This window comes from Rhamphochromis sp. 'chilingali' (assembly GCF_963969265.1).
Source record: "Rhamphochromis sp. 'chilingali' genome assembly, chromosome: 18".
In the NCBI taxonomy this organism is placed as follows: domain Eukaryota; kingdom Metazoa; phylum Chordata; class Actinopteri; order Cichliformes; family Cichlidae; genus Rhamphochromis; species Rhamphochromis sp. 'chilingali'.
Genome location: NC_137945.1, coordinates 24677237 through 24701405, shown reverse-complemented (window position 1 = coordinate 24701405; position 24169 = coordinate 24677237). Strand labels below are relative to the sequence as shown.

Sequence of the window (24169 nt, the reverse complement as noted above, 5' to 3'; positions counted from 1 at the left end):
AGTTGCAGAAAGGTGCGACAAATAAGGTGCCTAAGAAATACAGCAAGCTGTCCATACCTGAGGCCTTGGAAACTGCCAAGCAAAGACTCACAGCCTTGGCCAGCCGCTTGAGGAGGTACACCAGAGAGATCGAAGGCAGGAGAATAAACCAGCTGTTCTCCACAGAACCAGCAAAGGTGTACTCTCAGTGGCAAGGGAACAATAAGAGAACAGCACCACCAAGGCTGGAGACGGAGCAATACTGGAAGAGCATATGGGAGAAGGATGCAACCCATAACGGCAATGCTCAGTGGCTAGAGGATCTGAGGGCTGACCACAGCGACCTCCCTGAACAGGGTCCAGTAACCATCACAGTGGCAGATATCCAAGAAAGGGTCTCCAGTATGAAGAGTTGGACAGCACCAGGGCCCGACATGGTTCACGCCTACTGGCTGAAGAAGCTGACTGCACTCCACGAGCGTCTGGCAGCACAAATGAACCAGCTGCTAGTTAACGAGAGACACCCGGAATGGCTAACTGAAGGCCGGACGGTCCTGATCCCCAAGGACCCCAAGAAGGGACCGGTCCCCTCCAACTACCGACCAATAACCTGCCTCAGTACTACATGGAAGCTCCTGTCAGGCATCATATCGGCTAAGATGAACAGGCACATGGGTCAATACATGAGCGGGACACAGAAAGGAATTGGCAAGAATACCAGAGGCGCAAAACACCAGCTACTGGTAGACAGAACAATCAGCCGAGACTGCAAGACCAGACTGACCAACCTGTGCACTGCCTGGATTGATTACAAGAAGGCCTATGACTCAATGCCCCACAGCTGGATACTGGAATGCCTAGAATTGTACAAGATCAATGGGACCCTAAGAGCCTTCATCAGGAACTCAATGGGGATGTGGCGTACAACACTAGAGGCCAACTCCAAGCCCATAGCACAAGTCACCATCAAGTGCGGGATCTACCAAGGAGATGCTCTGTCCCCACTGCTGTTCTGCATAGGCCTGAACCCCCTCAGTGAGATCATTAACAAGACTGGCTACGGATACCGACTACGGAACGGAGCAGTTGTGTGTGTGTACACACACACACACACACACACACACACACACACACATATATACACACATACATATATATAAAAAACACCCAGCACGCCCCTGCGGGCGGTTTATCCTTCAAGCTCGGGTCCTCTACCAGAGGCCTGGGAGCTTGAGGGTCCTGCGCAGTATCTTAGCTGTTCCCAGGACTGCGCTCTTCTGGACAGAGATCTCCGATGTTATTCCCGGGATCTGCTGGAGCCACTCGCCTAGCTTGGGAGTCACCGCACCTAGTGCTCCGATTACCACGGGGACCACCGTTACCTTCACCCTCCACATCCTCTCGAGCTCTTCTCTGAGCCCTTGGTATTTCTCCAGCTTCTCGTGTTCCTTCTTCCTGATATTGCTGTCATTCGGAACCGCTACATCGATCACTACGGCCGTCTTCTTCTGTTTGTCTACCACCACTATGTCCGGTTGGTTAGCCACCACCATTTTGTCCGTCTGTATCTGGAAGTCCCACAGGATCTTAGCTCGGTCATTCTCCACCACCCTTGGGGGCATCTCCCATTTTGACCTCGGGACTTCTAGGTTATACTCGGCACAGATGTTCCTGTACACTATGCCGGCCACTTGGTTATGGCGTTCCATGTATGCCTTGCCTGCTAGCATCTTGCACCCTGCTGTTATGTGCTGGATTGTCTCTGGGGCATCTTTACACAGCCTGCACCTGGGGTCTTGCCTGGTGTGATAGACCCCAGCCTCTATGGATCTTGTACTCAGAGCTTGTTCTTGTGCTGCCATGATTAGTGCCTCTGTGCTGTCTTTCAGTCCAGCTTTGTCCAGCCACTGGTAGGATTTCTGGATATCAGCCACCTCCTCTATCTGCCGGTGGTACATACCGTGCAGGGGCCTGTCCTTCCATGATGGTTCCTCGTCTCCCTCCTCTTTCTTGGGTTTCTGCTGCCTGAGGTATTCACTGAGCACTCGGTCAGTTGGGGCCATCTTCCCAATGTATTCTTGGATGTTCCTTGTCTCATCCTGGACTGTGGTGCTGACACTCACCAGTCCCCGGCCCCCTTCCTTCCGCTTAGCGTACAGCCTCAGGGTGCTGGACTTGGGGTGAAACCCTCCATGCATGGTCAGGAGCTTTCTTGTCTTTATGTCAGTGGCTTCTATCTCCTCCTTTGGCCAGCCTATTACCCCAGCAGGGTACCTGATCACGGGCAGGGCGTATGTGTTGATGGCCCGGATCTTGTTCTTACCATTCAGCTGACTCCTCAGGACTTGCCTGACCCTCTGCAGGTACTTGGTGGTTGCAGCCTTTCTAGCGGCCTCTTCATGGTTCCCATTTGCCTGCGGGATCCCCAGGTACTTGTAACTGTCCTCTATGTCTGCAATGTTGCCTTCTGGTAGTTCAATCCCCTCAGTTCTGACTACCTTCCCTCTCTTTGTTACCATCCGACTACACTTCTCCAGTCCGAACGACATTCCAATGTCATTGCTGTATAGCCTGGTAGTGTGGATCAGTGAATCGATGTCTCGTTCACTCTTGGCATACAGCTTGATGTCATCCATGTACAGGAGGTGGCTGACAACTGCTCCGTTCCGTAGTCGGTATCCGTAGCCAGTCTTGTTAATGATCTCACTGAGGGGGTTCAGGCCTATGCAGAACAGCAGTGGGGACAGAGCATCTCCTTGGTAGATCCCGCACTTGATGGTAACTTGTGCTATATATATATATATATATATATATATATATATATATATATATATATATGTATGTGTGTGTGTGTGTGTGTGTAAAAAAAAATATATATATATATATATATATATATATATATATATATATATATATATATATATATATATATATATATATATTTTTTTTTTTTTTTTTTTTTTTTTCCAACTGAGATTTCACAACAAAACCAATAAAGACATTTCAAAAACATCAGCTTGGTAATTGGACCTACAGGAACTAGAAACAGTCCGGTGCAGCTCAGTCTTCTACATACGCAGCTTTAACAAACCCGACAAAGGGTATTGAAAGGTTTTATGTGGAACTGCTGCTTGTTGAAAGCAAAAGTTATCAGATTAGGCAGAAGGATGTGTCACTAAAAAAGGAAGTGATTTGCTTAAATTCAGTGGCCACTTTGTTAGGTACACCTGTTTATTGCTCGTTAACACAAATGTCTAATTAACAAATCCCATTTCAGCAATTTGGTGGACGAGGACATGGTCACGACTATCTGCTCAAGTTCAAACTGAGCATCGCAATGGGAGAAAAAGAGCGACTTTGAGTGCTGCATGATTGTTGGTGCCAAATGACCTCATTTACTCTCCTGGCATCTGCCCCAATCTAGAAACATCTGCAGGGTTTGCAGATAATGGTCTGAAAGCGACAAACTATCCAGTGAGCAGCAGTTGTCTGGCTGATAATGCCTAGTTGATGCCAGATGTCAGGGGAGAATGGTCAGACTGCTCTGAAGGCAACAATAATGCAAATGACTGCTCATTACAACCAAAGTGTGCAGAAGAGCATCTCTGAACACACAGCACGCCACACCTTGAAGCAGAAGACCACACTGGGTGCCACTCCTGTCAACTAAGAACAGGAAACTGAGGCTACAATTTACACAAGAGCAGCAAACTCTCCATGCATGGATGAATGCTTGTATGAATAGTTTAGTCTGCTGGTGGTGGTGCAATGGTTTAGGGCACAGGTGTCGAACTCCAGGCCTCGAGGGCCGGTGTCCTGCAGGTTTTAGATGTGTCCTTGAACCAACACAGCTGATTGAAATGCCTAAATGACCTCCTCAACATGTCTTGAAGTTCTCCAGAGACTGGTAATGAAATAATCATTTGATTCAGGTGTGATGACCCAGGGTGAGATCTAAAACCTGCAGGACACCGGCCCTCGAGGCCTGGAGTTCGACACCCCTGGTTTAGGGGGATATTTCCTTGGCACACTTTGGTCTCCTTAGTGTCACTGAACATGATTTAAATTGCCACATCCTACCTGACTTTTAAGTACAGAAGAATGCTTTCTATGTTAACCAGACTGTTAGAAGAAAGCTTATTTTTGATGAAATTGGATCCTGACTGATGTAATTGTTTGTATTCATCTCCCTGACCGAACATAACACATTAGAAGCAGAGGCCTGTGGTAGCTTGAGGTCCAAAACTCCAGTATCAGACAGGCTCTAATGAGTCACCAGTGCGTACAAAGCACTTCTTCACACTCGCTGAAGAAACTGTTCATCCTGTATTGTTCAGAGGTGACCTCATCCTTTTCCTGCCCAGCATGCTGAGTATCAAAGTGCACTGTGGAAATTCAATGCCCTGCTCTAGACTGAAACGATCTCCTGCGTGGTCCCAAAGCTTTTAAGAGCTCACTCTGGTGGTCAGTTTGAAGCATAGATCATGTGCTAAGGTCTGCCGCTTCCATTAGGAGGCTCAGAATTGGAATTGCTGGAAAAAGCAGCTGCTTTAGTTTAAAGCTCTGTCACAGTCTTTTATATCCTCCACACTCTCACTTAAGCGTCATTTTGTTGTACTGTCCTCTAGACACGGGACCTTCTGGGTAAAAGTAACCGGTCTGCACCGCAGACCAGAGCCCACTTCAATAATTAGACCGCATCCCCCAGCTGACAGTGGAGCTCTGCCTCATTAGCTAAGCAGCCCTGCCTCACGCTGCAATGACACGCGGCCACAGTCGGGGAAAAACAGCCCGCTGCTGCCGCTCAGCTCCCAACAAAACCACGCAGGGAAATAACCACCCGCTAACAGAAGGTGGAAGAACACCAACCTTTCTTTAGTTCGTTCCTGCGCCAGAAAAAACGCCATGACCGCACAGCATCCTCTTCAGAAACTGAATACCGACAAGCCACAACAGCCCGAGCTTTGTAAACACGGAAACTTGGTGGAAACCACGTGACCCACTCCAAGACAGACGGTGAGCGGTGTGCACAGAGCAGCGGAGAGAGACGTCACTCTGCTGGCACGTTCAAGGACCAACACTGCGTCTGCATCAGTGCCCTATAAATAAAAATGAATATGTTTGTTTTGTCGGTACAAATATTTTGTCATTTTAACCACAAACAGAGTAATTTAACTTTCACTGCTATAATAGTGGGAGTTTTGATGTTTTTTTTTTTTTAATCAGAAAACCAAGAAACAAATGCACTTGAAAATTGGTTAAAAGTTAAATTAGTGGATTACACAAAACCGCTAAAAAAAAGAGCACAGCACATCACCAGAGACTGTCATCATCCAGGTCACACCCTCAAACCAAAACAATCAACATACAGCATGCACCGTCTTTCCTGCCGCAATCAGACCGATTGCAAAATAAGGACAAAGTAAGACACACACAAAATAGAATTTATCCCAAATCCAAAAGGACAGACTAAATAAACAATAGTATCTTATCAGTGTACATGTGGTGGTACACTTGCTGTGTGTGGGACACACAGACAGCGCAGTGAACCATCTTCCCACGCATAGACGATCTCGGTGTGCCTGCGTCTTGACGCGTCATGTGTGGTGACAGTGAGGGAAGTTTCCGATCCTGAGAGGTCTTCAGTTTCAAAAACGAGCCGCTGTATTAAAAGCTTTATTATTTTTGTTGGTACTTCTCATCATGTCCCAGCTGCAGCGTGTCTGCAGACCATCATGCAGTGGAGGAGACACGTCACCGGCCTCGCTTTTAGCCTTGTTTTTGTTGTGTCATATTTCACGAACAAGGTAGGTACTAGCGAGGATACGAGTCAAAAACTTTAGTTTGAAAAGGAGGTTACTGATTTAGAGATTCCGCGGAGATGCTTTGAGTAATCCCATGTGAATCCATCCAGACATCAGCTGTGTAAAGGGTAATATTAGCGCTTGGTATCAGGGAGTAGAAATAAGTGCAGGAAGTGTACAAAGACCAAGTGTGAATAGGATCCACAGTTATGCCGAATTGAAAACTCGATTATATCACATAGTTAGAGTCGTGTTGTATCCCGTACAGATTTATAGAGACAGCTGTACAAACCTAATTGGCAGACTTTTAAATGGGTTTTGGCGGGAGTAATGAAGCATCTCTAGGGAAATGATTAATACCACACTGCCTGCATATGAAATGAGCTCACTGTCTTCTCTCTTTTTTGTAGTTTGTCCTGTCAGTGTTAAACTTCACCTATCCAACCTTATTTCAAGGGTGAGTAACTGAAAATAAATATTGAATATGTATCTAGTGAAGTGACTCTTCTTTGAGTAGAATACATTTCAATAAATCTAAAGAAGTAAAAGGAATTATTCATTAGTTTAATTATGCACCCTGTTGTGTGATACCTGAATAACCTCGTGTTTGTTCTCACTAACACGACCAAACTGCACATTTCCAGATGGCAGACATTTATTGGAGCTATCCTGCTTCTAGTGTCTGGAAAGCTGGGATGGGTGGAAATAAACCGCATCACCAGGTACTGTCACCGCACTGCATTCTGCTGGGTTTGATATTATACTGCCGCGTGGGAGATTTCCACACGATCCACGTGCTCTAATATTGCATTACAGATCTGCGGCTCTGTCCTGGCTTCCGGGCTCCCTCCTATTTGTGGGGAACATTTACGCTGGTTCCCGGGCATTATCACGTTTAGTAAGTGCACAGTTCACTTAAAATAACATCGCAGTGCATTCATGTGCTGATTTTTCTTGCTACTGTGACAATCTTGTTATGAGTGTGTCTCCTCCACGCAGGACATTCCCTTCTTCTTCACTCTTCAGAACTGCTCTCATCCCTTTAGCTACGTGATCTTCAAGGTCATGCGCAGAGAGGTAAGTGCGCTCACCGCCTGCTGTAAACTGATCTGTTCAGTCATGTGCTTCACACTCCTGCTCCTAATGTGCTCTCTCTGCTTTTTGTTTTTTAGCAGAAGACACAGTGGCTGAAATTTATCAGGTATGGATGTTTTTTTTATTATTTTTTTAAAAAGAGATTCACACATTTCACACATTAAACGTCCCTCCTTCTCTTCCAGCCTATGCCTCATGCTGCTTTCAGCCATCAACCTTCCCTTTTATGACCCTCAGGTAATAACAATCCTGGCTCACTTATTGCCGGTGCCGTAGATCAAGTTAGTTAGCATGTGTCCTTGCCGTGCAGGTGGACCACAGCGGTTACCTGTGGGCCGTCTGCCATCTCGCCTGTGTTGGTAAGTCTAATATCGTAATATGACTTTAAAAACACTTTTAACTGTGAGAAGAATGATGATGAAGATGTCTGAGCCTTGATAAGGCCGAGGGTTTGAGGTGATGTTGTGTTTGAGCTGATCGATTTTGCCCTAAGGCTTAAATCTTTTGATGGCAATAAGCGACTGCAACAGCAGCAGAAATTGAAACAACAACACTGCTTTGCAGGTGCATATAGAGTCTTTCAAGTTCACCACAAGTCCGTCAACCTGAGGTGAGTGAAAGCCTTTGGTGGGCGCACATGAGCGCCTTCCTAGTCTAGCATGCGGTGCAGTTTCTCAGCTTCAGCTTGCTCTGCTGCACATCAGAGGCTGAAGACGCTGCTTTTGTGATTTGATTGCAGTGATCTTGAGCAGCAGTGCATTAACTACCTGTTCAGGTAAGATTCAAGTCTAAATTGTTTGATCTGAGGCTGAACCTTCAATCTTCTAACGTGAGAGTATTAATTTACTTAAACTACATGTAAACAATTGTGATAAACCCAAGTGTTGATGCGTTAGACATGATCCAAAAAAGCTTATTCGTTTCCTTATTCGACTGCCATTCATAAGTCTTAAAATTAAGGGTCAATATACGGGATAGTGATGTCTAAGTTATTCAGTCGGATTCATTTCAAAACTTTAACCTTTCACGTTAAGCAGATTTAGATATTATCAGTGCCTAATAACAGCTTCCCCCCTTTGAACAACAGCGTGCTGCTGCTGGCTGTTGCTGCTCACCCGACAGGTACGACTGACCTCACATAGATTCTGCAAATATTCTCACAAAAACTTCTGTTATTGCTCATTTTGCAGCTCCTCTTCTACTTCTTTAGGAGCCAGCACAGCAGACCCTCCACCTCTTTCACTACATCCATGGATCTCCTCTGAGGTCTTCCTCTTTTCCTCCTGCCTGGCATCTCCACTTTAAAAACTCCTTTGTCCAATTTGTCCACTGTCTCTTCTCTCCAAACCGCTCAACCTGAGCTGTAACTCTGCTGTCCTAGTTTAACATCTTCAACCTCCACTTCCAGCTCTGCCTCCTCTCTTTCTGTTACTACCACTGTCTCCAGCTCATTTTCACACATATATATGTGTGTGTGTGTGTGTGTGTGTATATAAAATTTATGCCTCTTGTCCCTGTGCAGGTGACCTCACAGGTGCCTTGGAGTTCCCGTCCCTGCAGTCGCACACATTTCACTGTGGCTGCTGTGCCAGGTGAAAACGTCAGTTTTCTCTAATATTGATTGCATCGATGTTGGTTAGCCGTGAAAACAAGCTGTCGTCCTTTGAGTTCATATCAAACTGAAGCCTTCAGAGTCCGTTCTAATTATACTTGGATATAAAATAAGTAGATCTTTGTTAGAAAGTTTTAAATAACGGCATATTTAGTGTGTTTATGTACAAGGACTCCTGTTCCAGTTCTGTAAAAGGTTTAATAGGACAGAGGAAGGTTTGTGGCCTTCTTACTGGTTGTGTGTCTCACTTCACAGCGCTCTGCTGGGCTTTTTGCTGCGGTTGGCTACAGTCAAATTAAAAAGCGGACTGTCCTTTGAACACTTTGGGGTCTGGATCTTTTTATCTAAGGTGACTTCAGATATGTTAAACTCATGTAACACACAGTTCATCGCACACACACGTGTTGATCGTCAAAGTCAAACTGATGCGATTTACTTGTTGGATTATGTCCTGTCAGGTTACTGCCATGCTCCTGTCTCCATTTATTTTCTCTGTGAACTCTAATGCTTCGTCTCTTTTGTGGTAGGTACCAAACTTTTGTTTCCAGCTCATTTCAGCACAAAAACAAATGTTCATTTTCCATGCTTCAGATTTCTGCATCAGTCTTATTTGTTCTAACATGTTTGTGAACGTTTGTATGTGAATTCTTGTCAGTTGTGGTTTTAAAAAGTTGCAGGTTTATGTCCAACTTTTAATGCTTTTTGTTTTCCAGTTTAATACACGTTAATCTCGTGACGCTGGATTTTTGATGAAAGCCCTGATCTGTTTTTGATTGCAGTGTGGTCGTCAGTCACGTCGGAGAGGCTCTGCTGATCTATTCTGAGAGGGATACTCACGTGTGACGAATTTCAGCACTTTAGACGAGTTCACCTCAAATGACTTTCTTTATTAACTGGGGATGCAGATTCTATTTTTCTACATTCATTTTATAACTTTGTCTATTATCTGATCTCCTGACCAAATAAAAGTTTGGTACAAACTGTCCTCACTGCACTGGGTCAGAATTTAAAGGTCTGCATATTATTACTTACTTATTTGTAGATGAACTGTGACAATCCCAACACTCCATAGAAACAATTATTTATTCATCCAAACTATCCGCACAAAAAACATTTAAAAAAAACAAAACACAAGTCAGAACGACTGAAGGGGAGAAAGGAAACAACGGCAACCTTCTTCACAACATCAGTTCTTTTACAGATGGACATTTTTATTTCTCCTCCTTGTTTCGCTTCGGTGAGAATAGAGCATTTAATGGCTGCCTCCTCCGTAAGCGCGCCTCAGGATTCTTCTCTTCTTTGATGTAACCTACAACAGAGGACACATCCTAGTATTAAAGACAGTACAATCCTCTCTCGTGCACTGAAAAGCATGACAGGATGAAGAATGGTCCTGCTGAGAAATGGGTTCAAATGTTTTGCCCTTACTGCTTTAATCTACAGTGCATAACTGTTAAATTACCTCTCTCAATGCATGTTTGCGTTGATGGGAATCCAACTTCCCAGAAGTTTTCAGGTGTGCATGGAGGAACGTACAGGAAACGATGCCTTGAGCAAGCAGACAGCTTTTTCTGTTTTTCCTCCTCTGGCAGATGGGTGTAATACTGCAGGTAAACAATTATTTAAAATAGGATCAGTGTAAGCAGTGTGTCAGTTTTATTAAACTCAAGTACTCCGAATACTTACAATTTCACATTCCTTGCAGGTAGTGCCCTTCAGTTTTCTTCTCTCATCCTTTTTGCGAACGACTGCTACATGTGCAAACGCTGGGTGTCTAATCCAGAGACAGATCTAGGTTATGGAAAACTGACAATGACCAGCAAACATGATCATCTTCAGATAAACACCTGAAAAGGTTGATCAGTTTCTTACCGTGCTTTAGACTGGCATGCACTGTCTTCAGGAGGATCTCCTTATTTGGAGAATTTAGGGGGGGAAAAAAACACAGGGTTTACCTTACAAATAGATATCTGAAAATACTGATCTAGATTGCACACATTTTCTTTCAATCTGAAAGCTCACCAATGGCCTCCTCTTCATCATCATCACGGTCACAGGGCTGGCTCTGGCCTAGATGTGAACTGTTGCAAGATTTGTACTCCCCGTAAGCCGTTGTGTCGAACATCATATCCAAGCTGTCATTTGCTTTTTCACCGAGTCCTTGAAGTAGGGACAGTTGAGATTACTAACAGTTTAAATCAGCATATTTTAAATATTTTAGAAAAAAAGTGTTGCCGTGTATATTCACCGAACACACTGTCTCCTCTGTCTCGGTCCTTCTCTCTTTGACGCTGAAGTAAGCTGTGACTGACCCAGGTGCAGTCTGTATCTGCCATCTCCACATGATGCTGCCGCTCATCAATTTCCTGGAACGCACAAAACCTGTGTTAGACTCTCACAACGACGTGTGCAATGAATAGATTTAGTTTAAATAATGTTAAAATGATGAACGCTCACATTAAATAGGGACACAGTTTAAAATAATGAGGTCAGTATATGTACAAGTAAAACTCAGGCTTCAGATCAACCTCAGCACTCGCATTTCTACTCCCAGGTCTGGATGATGTTAATAAGAGAGGATATTCCTAATATGGCCAAGCCCAAAGGCCCCGAGCCAGCTTACAGTATAGTGCATGCTGAGGGTGAAGGTTGTTCAGCAGAGCAGATCACGTGACTATACCTCGTCTCCTTTCCACTCGCTGTCGTACATGGAGAGAGCGAGCGCAGGATCGACGCTCCATGTAGGCTCCACTGTGTGCTTCCTATCAGCTGGAACACACAGCCACATTCAAGTTAACTGAATATTATTGAGGAGCATTTCAAACTGTACAACAATCAGAAATATCCGCATGTCCTTCAAGTGACTTTGCTGAAGAGAAATCACCATCTTTAGCTTCACGCTGGCCTTGTGAAGCATTCAGATCCTGCACAGGGGTTCTTTTCTTCCCGTCTGCATCCAGTTTAACCTTCATTTTTGGCTTCTTGAAAGCAGGACTGCTACAAGAAGTGCTTGGCTTTTGGCTGGTGCTCATATTATGTCCTGACTGTACCTGTGTGATATAAAAAGCACCTTGAAACTCTATATTTCTGTCTTACATTTAATTAAACAGCCTGGACACTAAACGTGGTTAAAATTTGACAATGATGTTACTGCCTTCTCTTGCCTTCCTATCTAGTTGCTCCTTCTTGATGCTTGGATTGCTCACAGATATGGCAGTCTGGCTGATCTGTTCACGCTGTAGGTGTTCGCCTTCCTCCTGGTTGTCCGCGTCTTCTTGGAGTCCTCGTTGACTGCGTTCCTGTACCTCTGGACTTCCCTCCTTCACCCGTTTTGCCCTGCAAACACTGCCGCCTTCTGCAAACCGTTTGATGCGTGGGAGAAGAGATGGGGACCCTTTAGATGTTGAGTCTGGACTGTGCATCAGTGTGGATGAAGAGGACAAGAAGCAAGGCCTTGAAGAGGGAAACAAGTATAACTGTAGCACCGAACTGTTATTTTTTTTTCTCTTTTCCACATGGAGGTGTCTGCCACAGCAGAAGATGATGTCTCAATGCTTACTTTAAATGAACGTCCTGCTTCCAGAGAGTGCTGAAGCTTCTTTGCTGGCTTGGGGCTTTCCTGAGATTCTAAGGTGAGAAAGAGAGCTAATCTGTTTGATCACACCTAAGATTCGTTTTTATTAAAGCCTGATCACATTACATTTTTATTAGATCATCATTTGTTTCAAATCCTGCTTATACACACCATCTGCTGCTTTTCAATAAGTTCAAGGCCACAAGTTTCTGCAATTGCTGCCTCTTCTTCATCTTCAGTCACATCGTCTGAAAATGGAAACAGACATGTTAACAGCAACACGCTCATGATCGCATCTACGGAAGACCAATAATGGATGAAGTCATACTTGAGATCTGCGACGCGTCCATTTCACAGGTGTTAGGGACGAGCACTTCTGCTCTTCCAGGATTCTTTGTGGCACCCTCAGGATCTTTGTATAAAAAAGAATTTAGATTAGAAAACTGGTTTGTGTCTTCAGACAGGTGACGAAGAGGAAGCTACTTTAAAGAGGACTGACCATTGAAGAGCGAATTGTTAGACTGTGGTAGAGGCACCTCTGCATAGCGCACACGCTTCATTTGGTCGTTATTTTTCTGTTTCTTCAATCTGTTTACCACGGGCAGTGAGCTGGGCAAGATCGGGGAGTCTGGAATAACGCCCTCTTCCTGTTCTGCGGGTGAGGCCTCCTTGGATTCAGACCTGAAAAGAAAAGCACACGTGTAGTGCTTCACTGGAAACTGAAACTTTAAAACTTACCGAACCTGAACCTACAAGCCTACTGAGGGGTAGAGCAGGGCGATATGGCCAAAAATATTTATCACGATATATATTTGAAAATTTGCGATAACGATATAACCGACGATATAATTGATGCGAGACAAAATACAACTCCACAACATTACTAGCGCAAAAAGACAACCTTCCATTTATTTTCACTTAAACAAGAAGCTGGTTTTTATGTACATTAAAGCTTTATAAAAATGTAACAGTGCAAATGCAAATTCCTTGCTGAAAGTTTAACCAAAAGGCATTTCCAGTAGAAATGGGCTGACATATCCTGAGCATAACCATGTATAATATCCACTGAAGTTAAAAAGAGGTGCTTTGCAACATTAAACTGCAGTGTGCAGTACGCATTTTTCGGACCATAAGGTGCACGGGATTATAAGGCACATTAAGCGAAACAAAGCAGTCAGATAAATCAAACTTTATTAAACTCATTCTTCTTGCTTCCTCCACTTCTGTACCATTGATTCATTAATGTTGAATTCTCTGGCAGCTGCTCTATTCCCATGTTGTTGCAGTGTATTAATGACTAACCTCGTATTGTGGATGGATTATCTCAGTTGTTCTCCTGACTGAAGTTTGGTCCGTTTACAGTATCCTGCCATGCGATTGCATTTGTCTCTAACCATGAAGAACCTTCACGTTAACTTTTATAAGTGGAAAAGTGTTAGTGTTCGTCCTCCAGCTTCCCTGTTTATGTTATGCTAACATAGCTGTGTCGCTAGCGGTAGCACATCATTATATACCAGCTAGCCCAACTTCAGTAACCCTACAAACGTCACTGCTGTTTAGTTTCCTGTCTTCATTTATGTTGGAAGTAGGGGTGGGTTTTTATAATCGATTCATCGATTATAATCGATTCTGGCTTGGATAACGTAAAATCGATTCATTCAAATCCTGAATCGATTTTTTAATATAAATTTATTTTGCCCGAAATGCCAGAATCTCTGGTGACATCTCACAAAATTTCAAGAACCACCAAACAGTTAAGACAGTAAATGAGAGCAGGTACACGGATTCTGCACATAGACTTAAACACACAGCGCGACCCGCGGATCAGAATCAGTTAGATGTCGCCTCACAGTCGGGGCTGAAAGCCGACAGCTCGCTGATTCTGATCTGTCGGCGGGTCGCGCTTTGTGTTCACGCCCTTTGTGCGCTGATTCTAAAGCTGTTAGTTTGATGTCTCTCCAAACAATATTGACCGAACCAGCAGCAAAAGAAGATCCAAACGCTTCACATAAACATCGTCATGAATTCACTCTGACTTTTACTGTTTTGCTTCCATCGCGATGCGCAGCTCTCTCTCCCTCTCTCTCTCTCTCTCCCTCCCTCTCTCTCTCTCTCTCTCCCTCTCTCTCCCTCTCCCTCTCTCTCTCTCTCTCGCCCTCTCTCTCTCTGTACTTCAAGAACAGTTTCCCTTTCTTCATTATTCGCTTGCTTGTTACGCACAAGTCTACTGTTGCTTACAGCGCTGTCGGCCGCTGTTTTTTTCCCTTTTACATTCTTCCGAAAAGAAAACCTCATTTCTGCTGTTCAATACTGAACAAATTTAAACTTTTTAAAATTATTCAAAATGCAAAATGCTTAGCCGTGTCTCTAATAAAACCGCTGTAACGTCAGAGGTAATGTTCATTAATTAATGGTTTTCTTTCGTTTTTGATGTACTGCAGAATATTTTTATAAAATCCCAGGCCAGGAAAATCACCTTCATGTTTTTCTGTGTTTTATCCTCAGCTACTTTGACACAAAGGCATCTGCTGTGACGCTCACACCTGTGATAAAGTCTTGCGTGTGTCAGCTTCCTTTTTATTGATACAAAAATATGTAAATGTACTGATCTGAATTATATTTCTGACTGTCAAAATTTCCCAGATTTAAATCGAATCGAATCGAATTAAATCGAATCGTGGATCGAATCGATTCGGGACCTTGTGAATCGGAATTGAATCGATTCTAGAAATCAGTGACGATACCCAGCCCTAGTTGGAAGTGATAGCAGAGCTGTACGTTTGATTTTTTTCAGAAATCTCTCAGTCAGAACATGCAATATCATGCTTAGGTAACTAGCGAAACTAGCGAGCTAACTTCCGCTAGCTTCCTGCTAACTTCTAACTCCGTTAAATGTAATAACTTTTGTTTTCATGGATGCCTGGAAGTTAAACTTTATAGTTACACCTGGTAAAGCAGCAATGCTGATCGTTTTATTAAAGATGAAAGAATTTAGACAGTTTTTAACTCTAAGTGATGCTGCAGTGTTGTTTGACCTGAAGCATACGGAGTTTAGGACCCAGATTACTCCCAGATTTAAGAGCATCTTAGTCCGACAAATATGACAATAACAACGGCCGCTTGCATGTTCTGCAAAAAAAATGTGCTTTGTTGTGTATCTGACGGACAAACACCAAACCAGTTCCACATCACTGAAGTTGCACCATTTTTACAAACCAATTCTGGTTCATCTGTTTCACTCAACAATCGGCCATGTGCGTATGAAAACAAAGGCACTGCGCATGCGCGTTTTACTCCCATTCTATCGCGATATTTCATTTTCCTATCGTTGCCTAACATTATACCGGTATTACCGTGAACGGTATAATATGGCCCAGCCCTACTGAGGGGGGAAATTTATTTTCCCAAGGGGCCACAGAAGAAACTGGGACTGTTAGCACCAAAAAGCTTATAAACACATAAAAATAAGAATACTGAGTAGCAGCTTGGGATAATGTATTGTTCACTCCTGAAATGTCTGACCAATGTAGGTGATACACATTTTTATAGAAGCTTTAATTCAAGAGGTTTAACAAAAGTATTGCACTGTTTACAGCTATTTGCAGGAATCATGACACAGTCCCCCATTTTAAATATTTAAAATCTATTAAGTATCTTTTCACTGGAACTTTTAATATGAGGTTAAAAAATTAATTAATTAAAATCTGGGCGCAAACGGAGGAAGCCATAAAACCAAAATAAACCCATCGGAGCAGTAGAATAAACTTGCATTTGTAAAAAGAATAAATGCACAAACCAGGCTCAGCAACACCAAAACACATGAAAGACAACTGAAGACATCTTAAGTACATGAGCGCAGTGGATGATTGGCTAAGAAAAACCCGTTCACAATATCTAACCAAATGAAGAACAGTCTCTGTGAGACAGATGTATCAATGTCAAGAGACACCTTGATGAGTAGACTGCGCAATGCTCAGAAACTGTAAAAAGAAATACAATAAAATAAGAAAGCAGGGGTTACATCTCAGACTCTACAGGTCTCAGTGTGTAAATGTTAAAGTTCATGACAGCACAGTCAGAAAACGATGAACAGGGATGGCTTATTTTCAGGAGAAAGCTGCTTCTCTCTAAAAAGAACATGAAGGCAAAGCTTAGGCTCACAAACAAACCACAAGACTACTGGAACAGATGAGACCAAACTGAAGACGTGTACGTATAATGCAGAGGGGTGTGTTTGGCAAAACCCAAATACATCACCACAAAGCACGGTGGTGGAGTGGTGATGATTTGATGTGTCTGAGTCATCCAAGAACTCCCATATATACCAAAGTATTCCAAGTCATCCGTCTGACGGTTAAAGCTTGGCAATAACAGGCTCATGCAACAAGACAATGATCTGAATCAAAGCAGCAAATCTACATTCAACAGAATGGCTGAAAAACAGAAGAGTCAGGGTGTTGTGCAATGGCCCAGTCAAAATCCAGACCTCAATAAACTGAAGCAAGTCTGTAAAGAGTCAAACTTCCTCCATGATGCGAGATACTGATAAACTTCAAAGTACTTCAAGTTATTGCTTTAACTTTTTAAAACATTTCTCATATTTTTCTCGTGAACAAAAACATTAATGCGACACAGCTTACCGAGAACTCTTCAGTTTTTGCAGCTCAGCTCGCAGCTTATTGTTTTCATCCTCCAGCAGGTTTCTTTCATTTTCTGAGGAACAAAGGTTTGCAAAGAACATGTTTTTCTCTGTTCTTAAACAAACTGAGAATCTTAAAGAATTTTTAGGGTTTTTTCACATTTATTCTAGTATATTACTCGTCATATTATATAACATACTACTGTTGTGAAAGATTGCATCTGCATATGTGTATGCACATCAGAGAGGGCTATTAATGGCTGTTGGACACTGAAATGAAAACACTCACTTAGTTTCTCGATAAGACGCAGATTCTGCTGCTGACCGTTTTTCATGTTCTCCTCTAAGATGGAGCATCGATCACACTCTGCTGCTCGAAGCCTGGAAAGGGAAAGCACTGCTGGCAATCTTTATGTTTCACACCGTTTTAATGCAACACATTAAATCTTGTTAACTTTCAGTCTGCGGGGGAATCTGAAGCACCCATACAATGAATCAGAAAAGGTTATTCTTGTCTTTGGTATCATGTTGCTCCAGTTAATTAGAAATCCCACATCAGTGCCAAACTGCAGCTCTCCCATCCTAAGTTATAGTTAGAATTTAACAGAGGTTCAACGAGACACATATATTCCAAACAAACAAACAAGCATTTGCTACAAAGGGAATAACAGTGGAGTGCACGTGCATTCATCTTTGGGTAAATTACCTTTCCTCCAGGAGAGCCATGGCATCCTGCAGGTTTTTATTTTGCTCCTTGAGCTGCTGGTTTCGACTGTAAAACACTTCAAGCCTCTGCGCATCTCTGTAGAGGACAAACACATCACTTTACCCTTCATACATAACTTACTAAGACTCAAGTGTCTTTCTCATTAAACGCAAAATGACACAACATACTCACAGGCAACGTTCCTTTTTCAGCTTGCTTACTTTTGCTTCCAATTCTAGAAACAGCAACAAGTGCAATGATGACATGTGTTTTCATTTAGCTTCTGAACTTCATATTATAGATATGAAAGCCAGCATGAACGTGGTGAGATCAAACTGTCAGTTACCCTGAAGTGCATTTTGGTGACACTCTCCAAGTTGCCTCCACAAGTCTTGAAAGCGATCAGCTGATTTGGCTGTCCCGCTGCTCCTGTCGTTTCCAAAACTATCTACAAGCGTATCTCTGCTCGCTTCCTGCCAACGCAAATCAACCGTGTTTGCCTCACAACAATAAATTAATTCTTTCAGCTCATTTTAGTGTTGCTTAATGTTAATTCGCACTTGTCAATGTAAGCCTACTTTAGCTTTGCTACATGGCGCGCGCAGACGAGCGCATAAACTTAGTGCTAATTAGCTAAATAATAATAATAATAATAACTTTCACCCCCTCAACACTCACGTGTTTACTACTTATTGTTTATTGGCTTTCAGAACAAGCATTAATAAAACTTCACCTCTGTCTTTTAGCTTGTTCTCCCAATAACCACTTAGACTACAATTAAGAAATAAATGCAAAGTTTAGACTTAATGACACGAGCTCACGAGAAAACAGCCGCAAACAGACTCAGACTTACACCGACACGTCTAAAGAATAAAAACTAGGATATTCTGTCAAAGAGAAAAATGGTTAGAGTAACGTTTAACAGTACAGTACCATGTTTGAGCCATACAGGCTACGGCTTGACCATAACAAAATCCAAATTCGCGCGCCGAACTGCAAGCTGGGAAATCTTCTTCTTCGTTTTCCAATTGACGTAGGAAAGCTTTGACGCCATCCTCTGTTAAACAGCAGCCAGTGGTTTATGATACTACTTCTCTCCAAACAACAATAATAATGATAATACTTAAAATATTGTTTTATGAAATTAAGTTACAGAAAGTTGTTTGACTTGACCTCAATTACCAATGAGTAGCTTTAAGAATAAAATGTCTAAAATCTATAATATAGAACAGAGCCATGGGGACTACAGTACAATATCATAATCAGAACTGTGTAAAAGTCCTGAGTCGGCCCTTGTTTCTTTATATTTTGAGTTCCAGGTTTAAAATACAAATTCCCAAAGAGCCATTACCTGAAAATGTGGCATGTCGTGTGGTCATAAAAAAAAATTGTCATACCAAATATTGCCTTTCAAACCAGTTTGAATCGTCCAGCATATATTTTGTTTCATGTTCTTCTTTATTTTGTCATCATTTCTGGCTGCCCCAACACACCCAGTGAGAAGACATGCACAACACAGGTTATTCTTATATTTGTTTTTATTTTTGGTCTTTCTTTAGAATACAAAACAGCAACCAAAGTCACAAAAATAACATTTACAAAACATGTTTAACTGAGGTGACCGAGGCAACATAGAAAAGCATGTCTGAAACAGTGACATTGGTGGATTTTTAGCCTGGAGACTTGAGGTAAGACAGCGAGCGATGTCGGAAAAAGTCAAATATCTTTTACAAACCGTTTGGAATTAGTGCCTTCATTCAGTAGTGCTATTCACAAATGGAGTTTAATATCATTACGGTGCCCTAACATGTCCACGTTGAGCGGTGATTTAATGATGTAGTGCTTCAAATCTGCCTAAGAGTAAATTCATTAGAGTGACATGTAAGTCTAAAATTCTAAGCATGTTGCACTGTATGGCACCATTCAGAATGGTTTCCGTTCGAGTCCCGCTTTCACACACATGCGCACACACACACACACACACACACACACACACACACTTCCTGCTCATCCACTCTTATTAAATGGGTGCAATTGACTTCTAATAACTTCCTATACTTGTTCCCCACCAAGAACACTTCTGGCTAAAATAAGTGAATACATCATATATCACCCAAGCAGGAGCAGCTTCAGACTTTTGGGGGAAAAAAAAGAAACTGAAACACCATTTGTTTAAAAGAAAAAGAAGAAAGTTTAACAGGCCAGAAAAAGTAAAAGTGTTGGAATGGCCACCAGTCACAGAGGCACAAACTCAAAGTCCCATCTTTTGTTCCTACAATACAAAAATGGTAAGACATTATGCAAACACTGCATCACTGAAAGAAAACGATAAAAACCACTTACCTAAACACAAAGCGGTGAAAAATAGTACAGTTTGGCCCGTGATGGACGGCGCAGGTATGTTTTTGCATGAATAAACGTTTCTCGTCTGTTTTTTTTCTTTCACATTTAAGACATAGTCACTGGTGATTCAGCATTGCAGATTATTACTCTTTTTTTTTTTCTTCTTAGTTCCTTTGGATTTGTGCCTTTTATTGAATTTGCATCTGTCACAGCAGGGAGAATTGAGCTAGCATTACTTTGTAAATCTATATATACACATGCATTCAACATCATATTTAATCCCCCAAATTAAAGAGAAAAAAACTATTCCAAACTCCTTTTTCACTACATACGAATTTAAGCTATAAAAACCTGCATGAGAGTCCACATAGAGTTTGCATGGAGGCTTTGCAGTTTGATGTGAGATATGCAGCAGGTTTGTAGAGGTGCTGGCGTTGAGGGGGTGGGGGTGTGGGGGTATGGAATGCAGCCTTATTCCATTAATAGGGGTTGTGGGGATGGGCCTATTTGTCACCCCCTGCTTATCCAAATGGGACTCTATGTAGTTGGGTTTTAGATTCACATTATGCTGGAAGAAGAAGAATTGGTAGCGGACGCTGCCAGGGCGGGGCAGGTCGTCACCACGAGAGAAAAACACTGGAGTGTGAATGCATATCTACCATCTTCCGGACCTGCAGAGAGAACACCGGGTGTAAACATAAACCTTTAATCTGCACCTTTGACCAAACTTGTGATGCTTTTAAAACATACTCACACTTCTCTCTCTTCACCACTGTGGGGGCACGTAGCTGTAGCTGGGTGTGCCAGGAGGCCGATATGTGGGCATCGTGACTGGGTGGGGAGCGACGGGCGCTGGTGATGGAGTTGTCAACAAAGTTCCTGAGGAGTGAAAGCCACAGGTAAAACTACAAATCGAACACATTTGTATCCTGAATAAGATTCAATAAACTGCTGCAGCTCACCAGCTGACATGGCCATAGTGGTGCCGGCTACCATGCCCATGGCGACACCGTTGTTGCGGGGAGGAGGGATAGGCGGGGCATACATCGCTGCAGGCATCCCATTGGGCTGGACCACTGTCGTGTGATGGATGACATGAGGCGGTGGAGCATACAGAGCCTGTGTGTAGTAAGGGCCTTGTTGTTGTGAAGGTATTAGTGCCTGGTGGACAAACAACCACACGTTACAGCTCAAGCACTGAGACTGGATGAAGAGGGGCAGCGTGTTATTAAAAATATACACATACAGCAAGGACTGACCTGTGCATAGGGGTTCTGTTGGGGGTAGGTGCTCCTGACAGGGTACACAGCAGTTGGGTAGGGGTTTGGGGAGGATGAGTACGGTGGGACGGTCCCTGTGCTGGGAGAGCAGGACACTTTGAAGGGAGCACTTTGAGCATAGCCTGGAGAGGGAGGAAGACGGCTCATATTAGGGCCGTTTGTTCTGGGACAAAATAGCTGAAGCTTGGAAGAAACACTGGCTGTGCAGCTCAGTAAAACAGGACCCTCATAGAAGAGAAGCGCACACACTTTTTAGGGTTATTAAGAGTCTCTTTGGAACTTTTATTCTTTATTACGTTATGTTTATAATTAATTCAAATCAAGAAGTCAGATGGAACAATTTGACTCTTTTGAAGTGCATCAGGAAGATGTGTTTCAAGATCTATCAGATAAACTCGGGCAGATTTCATCGTTACTTTCTTCTCACCGTTAGGGAAGCCTGGGTTTGCTCCTGCGTAGATGTTGGGAGTGTACATTGGAGCAGCCGCTGCGTATCCTAGAGGAAATCCAGCTGCCAAAACCAGAAACAAAACAAGAATATAATAGTATTCTCAATGCTGGGAGATATTTTCTTGTAATTATGCTTGTTTCTTAAACCACTATGCTTCAGGTTACCTGGATAACCTATACCCTTAGTGTTGGTAAAGGGGACCCCTGTTGGTGCAGGGCTGTATACTGGGTTCATTGTGGCTGTCTACTTGCAGATGCTGTAAATAAGAGAAGCACAGACAGGTTGGAATGATGCAATCATGCATGGAAACCAACTGCTGATCTGTGTGCCAGCAGAGCTCTTGTGGAAAGGATGGACATGAGAATATGAAGCTTTCTGTTGCTGTCGATTGTGACCCTGTTGTTCCAAAAACAGCACAGTGATTGTGAAAAGATTCCTCAGAATGTTTAAACAAAACCTTCAGTTCTGCTTTCAGAAACCTTAAGCATGTCGACTGGTTTGGTGTGCTTTCTTTAGAGCTTAGACTTTGACATACTCTCCATTTATTAGACTGCTGTTACTGTAGCTTTCCCATTCGTCACATTTCATTACGTTTATATGTCATGGCATGTGCACAAACTACTACTTTTACCCAACGACACAGCTGACTGACAGCGGTCTGCATGATATGACCTTGCAAGGTCACGGTAACAAAAAAGCGAAGACTAGACTAATAAGCATTTTCTGACATTGTGTGCTGACGTGCACCTATTACAGTTGTATTGGCATTACTATATATTCTGTTTGATAATAAACATAACGCAGAGAAGGTGCTTGCGCTATTTTTAAAAATGGTGTCAACATGGTTCCTAATGCTCTCAGCACTGTCTAAAGCAGAAAGACATGAGCGCAACTAGTCATTGTACAATGTTCGTGAGCAGTTTGTAAAAGACATTTTTGGAAAATTAATACACTCAGCTAGACCTTTCATTTTGCATTTTTTGATGCCATTCTGTTGTTCGGGTCAAACCTTAAATTTAACAAGGTGCTATAAACATTCCTCAGAGATGTTACTCCACGTTAACACGATGCTATCTCCTCCTCTTCCTTCTACCATGGGGTCTCGATCATGAGTTGGCTCTGCTCTCGGCCTCTAGAATTCCCTCCCAGCAAATATCCATATCACTAACTCCCTCTCGCATCAGAACATCTCTTTAAACCGTGTGTAAGGTGACCTTGAGTGTTTTGAAAGGCGCCTGAAACAAAATGCATCACTATTGTTATTACATTTTACAGCTTTCTTTGCGCATTTCCCGAAGAAACCATGACTTTTGCTTCCCATGACGGTCCCTGGGTTGATTTTAATGCATCTGTGCTTCCACCTAGCGGTAGCTAAAATAAAAACTTAAGCATGAAAAACAAAAACACAAAAAACCTTTCCACCTCGTTACAAGGTGCTCATTCAAAGTGAATGGACTCTGGTAAATATAAATTCACAATTACACTTACTCGGGTTGCTATAAGCACAGTCACGCTACAATTGAATCCAGATTTAACTCCAGTTTATTTGATAGGCTGACTCTATAGGAAACTGAAATTAATCAAAACTTCAAATTTTCAAAGAGAGAGAGAGGAACAACATAATTTAGCAATTCGGCTTTATTTGTGTTACTTTAACTATACTCTTTCACCCAAACACAGCGGACGACAGGGGCGAGAGAGGTGTGAAGCTATGCGTTTCTGTTTGTTTGGTGTGTTTTGGTTTTTTTTCCTGGATGTTTTCTTAGACTAAAATCTAAATATGTGCTGCTCATCGGTAAGTCTTAAAGGCTGCTTTCGCCTTCCAAGCACAAACCCTCGGCAGTAACATGTGCCCTCTCAAAACATGACGTTCGATACGTCGCCTGCAAAAATTAAGATGGCAACCTGAAGTAGAAGAATTTGGAAAGGTGAACGCAGCGGGGCTTTGTTACCATCAGCTAGCTTAGCTCACAAGCTTCACGATCTCCACCACCTGCAGTTAGCCTAGCCTGTTTGGCGCCGTAGGTGAGCGTTGCTTTACACGCTGACCCGCTAATCACCTGTCTGACCGCGCGAAGCCGCCGGAGTGTCCCCGGACAGCAGACAGATGGGGGACAGCTCGTCAAGCAGGCCGCATAGCACAGGAGGCAGGCAGCCAGACAGCTGTGTCAAGCGGTGCAGCCTGTCCCGTTACCAGATAACACGCATATCTTTATGTCCCGATAACAAAAACCCACAACAACTTACTGTTAGCTGCTTTGACCGTCAGTTAGTCACCTTCTCCGGTCTTGTGGGTTAAAATGAAATAAAGCTAACTGCTGTTTTGCTCCCAGATGCTTTGCTTAACTCTTTTGAGCACCCCGCGTCACTTCCGTGGTGTCACGTGGTATACAAATTAAAAAATAAAATAATATAGTCTACTTTATATAAGATGCCGGTTTTGTTTTCTTTCAACAACGTGTAAATCCCATGTTAAACAATGAAAACACCAGTAGTTCTTTTTAAACTATTATCATTAGTTTTCCGTCAAACACGATCTGAAAATAATTATCAAATCCAACCAACATGACGTAACAGGTCAGATAACGCCTTTTATTGGTAAACAACTGCATCGTCTTTTAATACGGTTCGTATTTTTTGCGACACAATCACAACACTTTTGACGTTGCAGCGGTGTAACGTCCAG

At 42.8% G+C, this 24169-nt stretch overlaps 4 protein-coding genes across 7 annotated transcripts in view; 1 reads left to right on the top strand and 3 right to left on the bottom strand.

The window, feature by feature from the left end:
* Positions 1-4987, bottom strand: part of nsmaf (neutral sphingomyelinase (N-SMase) activation associated factor) — a 19428-nt gene extending 14441 nt beyond the window's left edge. The window contains exon 1 of the mRNA XM_080865741.1: positions 4849-4987. Coding sequence (XP_080721867.1) covers positions 4849-4886 — 38 coding nt within the window. The 5' untranslated portion in view covers positions 4887-4987. The remainder of the gene's footprint in view (positions 1-4848) is intronic.
* Positions 4988-5562: 575 nt separating this feature from the next.
* On the top strand, positions 5563-9484 carry tmem241 (transmembrane protein 241). 2 transcript variants are annotated; one of them, XM_080865758.1, is made up of 15 exons: positions 5563-5786; positions 6194-6240; positions 6428-6505; positions 6600-6681; positions 6783-6860; positions 6959-6984; positions 7064-7115; positions 7189-7237; positions 7443-7488; positions 7618-7653; positions 7966-8000; positions 8401-8470; positions 8746-8839; positions 8949-9013; positions 9270-9484. In XM_080865758.1, the coding sequence occupies exons 1-15, from the start codon at positions 5715-5717 to the stop codon at positions 9331-9333; spliced, it is 894 nt and encodes a 297-aa protein (XP_080721884.1). In that variant the 5' UTR covers positions 5563-5714; the 3' UTR covers positions 9334-9484. The 2 variants fall into 2 exon arrangements, with proteins under 2 accessions (XP_080721884.1, XP_080721883.1); XM_080865757.1 differs by having other exon boundaries at positions 6956-6984.
* A 75-nt stretch (positions 9485-9559) lies between these two features.
* On the bottom strand, positions 9560-18401 carry rbbp8 (retinoblastoma binding protein 8). 3 transcript variants are annotated; one of them, XM_080865748.1, is made up of 19 exons: positions 18343-18401; positions 17756-17882; positions 17602-17644; positions 17410-17505; positions 16993-17084; positions 16705-16777; positions 12564-12745; positions 12393-12476; positions 12236-12312; positions 12050-12117; positions 11655-11943; positions 11375-11540; positions 11171-11259; positions 10739-10856; positions 10513-10650; positions 10363-10402; positions 10177-10264; positions 9953-10094; positions 9560-9799 (listed from the first exon to the last, which is right to left on the bottom strand). In XM_080865748.1, exons 1-19 carry the CDS (start codon positions 18343-18345, stop codon positions 9702-9704), a joined length of 2013 nt encoding a protein of 670 aa, XP_080721874.1. In that variant the 5' UTR covers positions 18346-18401; the 3' UTR covers positions 9560-9701. The 3 variants fall into 3 exon arrangements, with proteins under 3 accessions (XP_080721874.1, XP_080721875.1, XP_080721876.1); XM_080865749.1 differs by having other exon boundaries at positions 10363-10399; XM_080865750.1 differs by having other exon boundaries at positions 11655-11904.
* A 528-nt stretch (positions 18402-18929) lies between these two features.
* fam168b (family with sequence similarity 168 member B) lies at positions 18930-23884 on the bottom strand. Its single transcript, XM_080865760.1, has 7 exons — positions 23731-23884; positions 21648-21739; positions 21460-21543; positions 21012-21154; positions 20715-20913; positions 20507-20631; positions 18930-20423 (listed from the first exon to the last, which is right to left on the bottom strand). The coding sequence occupies exons 2-6, from the start codon at positions 21715-21717 to the stop codon at positions 20519-20521; spliced, it is 609 nt and encodes a 202-aa protein (XP_080721886.1). The 5' UTR covers positions 21718-21739; positions 23731-23884; the 3' UTR covers positions 18930-20423; positions 20507-20518.
* Positions 23885-24169: the final 285 nt, after the last annotated feature.

What these genes read in the sequence shown, in the direction of transcription:
- tmem241 (XM_080865757.1), top strand. Translation starts at nt 5,715, where the DNA reads ATGCAGTGGAGGAGACACGTCACCGGCCTCGCTTTTAGCCTTGTTTTT. An exon ending in CACAAGTCCGTCAACCTGAG is followed by an intron (nt 7,489 to 7,617) that starts GTGAGTGAAAGC and finishes ATTTGATTGCAG; the next exon opens with TGATCTTGAGCAGCAGTGCA. An exon ending in CACTGTGGCTGCTGTGCCAG is followed by an intron (nt 8,471 to 8,745) that starts GTGAAAACGTCA and finishes CTCACTTCACAG; the next exon opens with CGCTCTGCTGGGCTTTTTGC.
- rbbp8 (XM_080865748.1), bottom strand. An exon ending in TCACCAAAATGCACTTCAGG is followed by an intron (nt 17,645 to 17,755) that starts GTAACTGACAGT and finishes TGCTGTTTCTAG; the next exon opens with AATTGGAAGCAAAAGTAAGC. An exon ending in CCTGCAAGGAATGTGAAATT is followed by an intron (nt 10,095 to 10,176) that starts GTAAGTATTCGG and finishes GTTTACCTGCAG; the next exon opens with TATTACACCCATCTGCCAGA.
- fam168b (XM_080865760.1), bottom strand. Translation starts at nt 21,717, where the DNA reads ATGAACCCAGTATACAGCCCTGCACCAACAGGGGTCCCCTTTACCAAC. An exon ending in AAACCCAGGCTTCCCTAACG is followed by an intron (nt 21,155 to 21,459) that starts GTGAGAAGAAAG and finishes CTCCCTCTCCAG; the next exon opens with GCTATGCTCAAAGTGCTCCC. An exon ending in CACTATGGCCATGTCAGCTG is followed by an intron (nt 20,632 to 20,714) that starts GTGAGCTGCAGC and finishes TTCACTCCTCAG; the next exon opens with GAACTTTGTTGACAACTCCA.